At 38.3% G+C, this 6340-nt stretch overlaps 1 protein-coding gene across 1 annotated transcript; it reads left to right on the top strand.

The window, feature by feature from the left end:
• Positions 1-763: 763 nt before the first annotated feature.
• LOC106528953 (uncharacterized) lies at positions 764-5618 on the top strand. Its single transcript, XM_014024245.1, has 2 exons — positions 764-3455; positions 4252-5618. The coding sequence occupies exons 1-2, from the start codon at positions 3278-3280 to the stop codon at positions 4974-4976; spliced, it is 903 nt and encodes a 300-aa protein (XP_013879699.1). The 5' UTR covers positions 764-3277; the 3' UTR covers positions 4977-5618.
• The last annotated feature ends 722 nt before the right edge of the window (positions 5619-6340 follow it).

Below are 6340 nucleotides of genomic sequence, written 5' to 3'. Positions count from 1 at the left end.
CTGGCGGCCGCCATCTCTGGAGCTCAAACCCCCAGTTTTCTACTTTAATTACTTTAAGTTCTTTTAGTTACACATAGACATATTTGGTAACTACAGAACTGTCAGAATCTTGACTACAAGCTCATAAAAACATTTATATGCACACTAAAGACAGTTAAAATGACAAGCATTTGAAGATAAAACTATGAAAGTGAAAATAAAATTGGTTAAAAATTTGGCAAGACAGAGATGTCAAAATATGTGTGTCAAATAGGGGGTATAATGTGTTCTTTTTGTTTTTGATATTGTTTATTTATCACTACTTTTATAGGATTCTGTATGTTGTAATCATGATTAAATGCAGCAAAATAAACTATTAAGATCTTTGTAATACTTGGTTTATTTACAAAGTAAATTAAATTGCTGGATGTCCAGCCTCTAAGCTGTTGACCTGCAGTAACTGTGGCCCCTGGAGCAGTTTAATGAATAGCCCTGACTTAGGAGCTTAATCCGAAACCAGTTTGACCATGAATAATGTCTGGTGATGAGTCTGACTTTTAAATTTCACATTGGACTCCACCAGGAAGAAATCCCATGCATACTGCCTGCTTAAATGTTCGCTACATCAGAACTTATTCGGCAAATGTGTTTCCATCTCTGCTTTTGCACATTAACTCCATTACAGGATGGGGGAAATTGGTCTTGGTGGAGACTTGCACTCTCCAAGTGCTTCTAGTTGTATCATGTTTTTGATCTGAGTTTGTTTTACAGAATGAAATGTCTGAATGAGAGCTCATCCAATGCTGGTGATTCCATACTTTTTGCCAGGGCTTGTAAATGCCCAATCAGCTCTCAACCTACTTTTTGACTTCGTGACCACCAACAGTAACTGATCTGGCCTGAGAGAGTGTGAGGAAATGTAAGGCCTGAGACATTTACAAACACACCAGAAACATTCAATTCAATTCAATTCAAAAACAAACTGGAAAGCAATGTAGTGATGTTAAAATAGGCATAATGTGCTCTTGTAACCAGCTGAAGTCAAATAACAGCTGGCTCAGCCTGAGATAAAGTACCTTGCAGTAATTTAGGTGAAGAAAATAGCATGAATTAAATTCTCTGTGATGTTGTGAAATGAATGATTTGATTTGGCTGTCTCACATAATAAAAGCTGGACTTTATTTATTTAATCTTAACATCAACATTTAGCTCGTTGTTCAGTTTCAAACCCAGTTTGTCGCTGTCTGAATCAGATATTGTGTTCAAGGATCCAGATCAACACAGACTTTAGAAGCATTCCTGGACCTGAACAACAGTAAATTGTCAAGTGTAAAAAGTTCATTGACATCCAAGCCTTGATCTCTGCAATGCATTTCAGGAGCTGGATTGCAATTGTTTTTCTTGTTTTAATGGCAATGTAGACTGTTATCAGCAAAAAATGGAAAGTGATACCATTGCAGAAATTAGACCTAAGAGGAAGTAAGGAAAAGAGAAGAGAGCCAAATATAGAATCTTGAGGCACACCACATGTAAGAGGTCCTAAAGAGGATTCAACAACTCAAACTCAAACCCAAAAGCTCCTCTCTGTTGAATATGATCTAAACGAGGGATTCCCAAACTTTTCCATGCCTTGAGTTGCCGGACTGAATCTTGGCCCGGGACCTTTCTGGCTAGAGTGCGCATATTCTTTCTGTGCATGTGTGGGTTTTCTCCCACAGACCAAAAACGTGAGTGTTAGGCTAAATGGAAACTCTAAAATGTCCCCAGGTGAGAAAATGAATGGTGGTTTGTCCCTATGTTGGATCTGTGCACCAGTGACTCTGAAAGGAACAAGTAGTTGTTAATGGATGAATGGTTTTTCTACTTCTTACCTGTGTTAAAAAGGCAAGGAGTAGAAAGTACAAATAATTGTGTGAAAATAGAAGGAGTTGCTGGATGTCCAGCCCCTAAGCTGTTGGCCTGCAGTATAACTGTGGCCCCCAGAGCAGTTTAGTTGAATAGCCCTGACTCAGGAGCTTAATCCAAGACCAGTTTGACGATGAATAACAAAAGTCATTTGAAATATACTAAGTCAAGTGAAGTACAGATAACCATAATTTCCACTTAAGTACAGTATCAAAGTATTTTTATTTCGTTACTTTACACCAGCTGTCATAATCCTTGATATGTTGTAATTTTTATGCAGAAACTCTTGTAATTCTACTTTAATGTAATCCTTATATTGAAAACACAGGCGGACTGGCTTTGGTGTATTGAGATGGTGATGTATCCAAATTTGTAATTGTGTTCTGGATGTCCCAGATTTTGAACTGACTACATCAGTCTAGCATGCAAAACATATCCTTGTGTTATGTTTGGGTAAAGAAAAAGTGTTGTTATTCAAATTTTGGCATTCTGTTCAATCTAAGACTGCAGTGTATTCAGAAATTTTACTGTGTCACCCATCTATGCACCTGCCTGGCCAATCCAGGAAAAATCTTGGGCCCCACTTTGAAAAACACTGATCTTAACCACTGTAGAGCACTTTGAATGCCCTCCCAGTTATCCAGGAACAGGAGGATCTGTTAAGTCCAACAGCTTCAAAACAACACATTGACAGGGTCCATGGCTAGCAGAACATCATTAACAATCTTAAAAAGCTGCTGAGTCAGCTAGGTTTGAGTTGTAGTTGAGTGACAGTAGTCAATCCAAGACCTTGGACTGGATTGGTTGCTCTGAAATTGGCCTAAAAATTAAGTACAGTGAAGTCCAGGTCAGTTTTTAATGGTGTCACAGTTCATTGTTTCATGTTTAAAACTTGTAGTATTGATCAGGGCCATCTTCACACAGACAGGACATGAGTCATTATCCATCCGAAGAGCCTGAGATACCAGCCAAAAATTGTGATGATTTACCCTACACCCATGGAGGCAGGGAAATGAGAAGCTGATTGCCCTTCATCCCAGGCCGACCACAGGGACCAGTGAAAAGCCAGAGAATGCCGAGACAAGAAACAACAATATTCCGACCCAGTACCTCCAGATAGAGTCGTCAGGGGGCAGTTTTACTTACGAGACATCCCAACTTATTCAGACTGTATGAGCAAATTAGCATATAACTTCTATACCATAACTTGAATGAGTTTGCAAAACTTCTGGAGAACTGAAATAGAGTTGCATAATGTTAAACTAAAACATCACAACTTTACAAATAACTTTTATTTTTTTTTGTAGGAGCCAGTGATGGCTACCTGCTGTACACACGTCAATTGAGAGACTTCTCCAGACGATGTAGTTGTTGAAAATCTGTGTGACCTCACATGGCTGACAACGCTGTAGTGTCAATCCTTGGCTTCATCAACATCACTGGAAGCTCCACAGGCAGCAACACCACATCTCCCAGTGCTCAGATGGCCCACGTTATCAGCTGGTTAACATTCTGCATCGGGCTGCCCGCCATTGGACTGGCTATGTACACCCTCAAAAATCTCTCTAAAGGTTTGCCTTATTGCTATTTTACATGTATGCAGGATCACAAAAATACATGTTTTATAACTGATTTTATGTATTTATATCATTTACTTTTATATATCAAATCTATCCATCGAAATTTGAACTAGAAGTGATTTTAAATCTGCAAATCAGGATTTTTATGTCAAAAGTTGTCTCACTCTGTGTTTTGTCAAAATCTCAACAGATGTGCAGAAATAAAATGTTCTACTTACTGATTTATGACAAAGTTTTAGGAGCAAATACTATGTTTATATATAAAAACAAAGTTAGGACATTTTGAGTTTCAGAACTAAACATTTTGTTTTGTGTTTGGCTTTTAAAAAAGTGTAAAAATGTAAAAAATGTGATTTATGAACAAACATATAATTGTATAGTATACTATACAATTATATGTTTGTTCATAAATCACATATTTCAGGCCTATGACACATTTCAAAATAAAGTTTGGACTGATCTTAGTTATAACAGTGAGATAAAAATTAAAAAAATGTTTTAAACAGGTGTTTTCAGTGTTTTGACTTAAGTAATAAATAGAAAATTTTCTAATTAGCATCTCACTGTTAGTACTCAGTATGAATTGTGGCTCATTTTCTACGTCCAGACTTTAGCACAGAATCTGAAATATATGACTGTTATAGCCACTATTATGCCTGATAGGAAATGAAAATCCAAGTAAGTAAAATCATATATGATTTGTATGTTTTTATACCATTTAATATGAAATGTGTTGAAGTAGTTAAGGATTGCTGTTTCAGTAATTCTCCCCGTGTTGTTTGTTTAGGAGATGGTAAAATCCCCATGCACGTCATGTTCCTGCTTGTGAGTGACGTCATCAGTTTCTTTGGCCGTCCCAGTGTGGATCAGAACACAGAAAACTACACAGTCTTCTCGTCCAGTGGCACCGATATCATCTTTTATTTTGGCATCGTGTCCAACATTACCCTCATGCTGTTCATAGCTCAGGAGCGCCATCTTCTGGTGGCGTACCCACAGTGTCTCGCCTGCTTCACCAGTGTCAGACAGTCGCCTGCAGTGACCCTGCTGGCATGGGCTGCTCCGTTCGGCCTGGTCACCCTCGCCGTGCTGCGTTACGAACTCTGGTTTTCCGCAGCTTTGCTCGCTCCTTTCCCCTTTCTCCTCTTTTTTGCCGTGGACGCTTGGAGGGCCCTCCACTGCTCCCAATCCAACCCTCCAAGCCCAGAAAGGAGGAGGACGGTGTGGGGGATCGGTGCTATCTGGGCCAACTACACTTTCCTCTATGCTCCCTTTATCCTCAGTCTGCTCTTGGAAGCGCTGTCCTTTAAAGAAGAGGTGCGCTACCTGGGACTAGTGTCTCATATGCTGCTCTACCTCAGTCCTCTGGTGGATCCCTTTCTATATCTATTCATGACCAAGGGGCCTAAAGAGGTGCTGCGAGCTTTACCCTGCTGTCAAAAGTTAAGAAAGAAAGGGTCCATGAGACCCACTGTGAATACTGTAGCTGAAACTGTAGAAACAAAATTGTGAAGACATCATTAACCACAATGATCTGTCCCTAATATATTTTCTCTTATTATGACAATTTTAGGTTTTTAGAACATTTTTAATTTTGTTTCAAAACTGACACAGCCATAGTACAAAAGACAGACCTTATCAGACAAGTTTTTAATTGTCCAAACCTTATCAACAAAGTCTGTTTTTATGAATTCACACCAGTAAAATTTAACACACAATGACCATCTTTATTGTTCATATAATGATGAAGACATGTTTGGCAAAAAAAGATGTATTCAGGCTTCAAGAGTGTCACAAAAATATGCTCCTCTCCGTCCTGACTGGACTGAAGTGAATATAGATAAAACCAGAAGTTTACATACACTATATAAAACGACATATGCATTTTTTCCACACTGTCTGAAGAGAAATCAGAATCGGAATACATTTTTCTGTTTTATGTCATTTAGGATTACCAAAAGGTTTCTATTGGCTGCCAGAATAATGACAAAGCTAATTTTTAAGGCAATTTTTAATACTTTCTTCAAAGTCAAAAGTTTAAATACACTGCTATGTTTTAGTGAAATTCCAGAAGAAACGTCTTTGACAGTAAGTAAGTAAGCAAGTAAGTAAGTAAACTTTATTTCTATAGCACCTTTCACAGACACAAACATCACAAAGTGCTTCACAGAAAGCAAAAAATAATTAAAAACAATAAAACAGATCACAGATATAAAAACAACAATTAAAACACAATAAAAAACACTTAACTAAAAGCCTGTCTGAATAAAAATGTCTTAAGATGTTTCTTCAAAGAGTCAGTAGAATCTGAGCAGCGAAGGGACAGAGGGAGAGCGTTCCAGAGCCTCGGGGCCACCACCTGAAAAGCTTTGTCTCCACTGGTTTTATAATGGTTTCGAGGGACCACCAGCAGCATTTGATTAGAAGACCTCAGAGTCCTGGATGGACAGAGAGGCTTCAGAAGGTCCAGGATGTATTTGGGGGCCTGACCATGAAGTGCTCTGAAAGTTAAAACTAAAATTTTAAAATGACACCTGACAGACTCAGTGCTGTTTAATTTGTTCCACACCTGCTAACATACAATCACTTCTTCGTCAATACAGATAGGCACAAGTAAAGGTGCAGACACTGCCATCAAGTGGATGAGTGTTTAAAGACTCCTATCACCACCTATACTAAGATTACTATGCCTTCAAACAGTTTGGGACATTTGATGTCATGGCTTTGGAAGCTTTTGATTTATTGATAACATCTGAGTTAATTTCTTAATGAACATTTGGGATCTTATTTGTGTTTGTGTATGAATGTTTTTATTTTTATGTCTTCTGATTGTGCAACAAATTGTCCCTTGGGGATAATAACGACTCTTGAACTTG

This window comes from Austrofundulus limnaeus, unplaced genomic scaffold (genome assembly GCF_001266775.1).
Source record: "Austrofundulus limnaeus strain Quisiro unplaced genomic scaffold, Austrofundulus_limnaeus-1.0 Scaffold414, whole genome shotgun sequence".
NCBI lineage: Eukaryota > Metazoa > Chordata > Actinopteri > Cyprinodontiformes > Rivulidae > Austrofundulus > Austrofundulus limnaeus.
This window is presented reverse-complemented; position numbering and strand designations above follow the sequence as displayed.

Excerpts from the sequence above, each read along its gene's own strand:
- LOC106528953 (XM_014024245.1), top strand. The coding sequence starts at position 3,278 with ATGGCTGACAACGCTGTAGTGTCAATCCTTGGCTTCATCAACATCACT. Across the intron at positions 3,456-4,251 it reads CCTCAAAAATCTCTCTAAAG|GAGATGGTAAAATCCCCATG; the intron begins GTTTGCCTTATT and ends TTGTTTGTTTAG.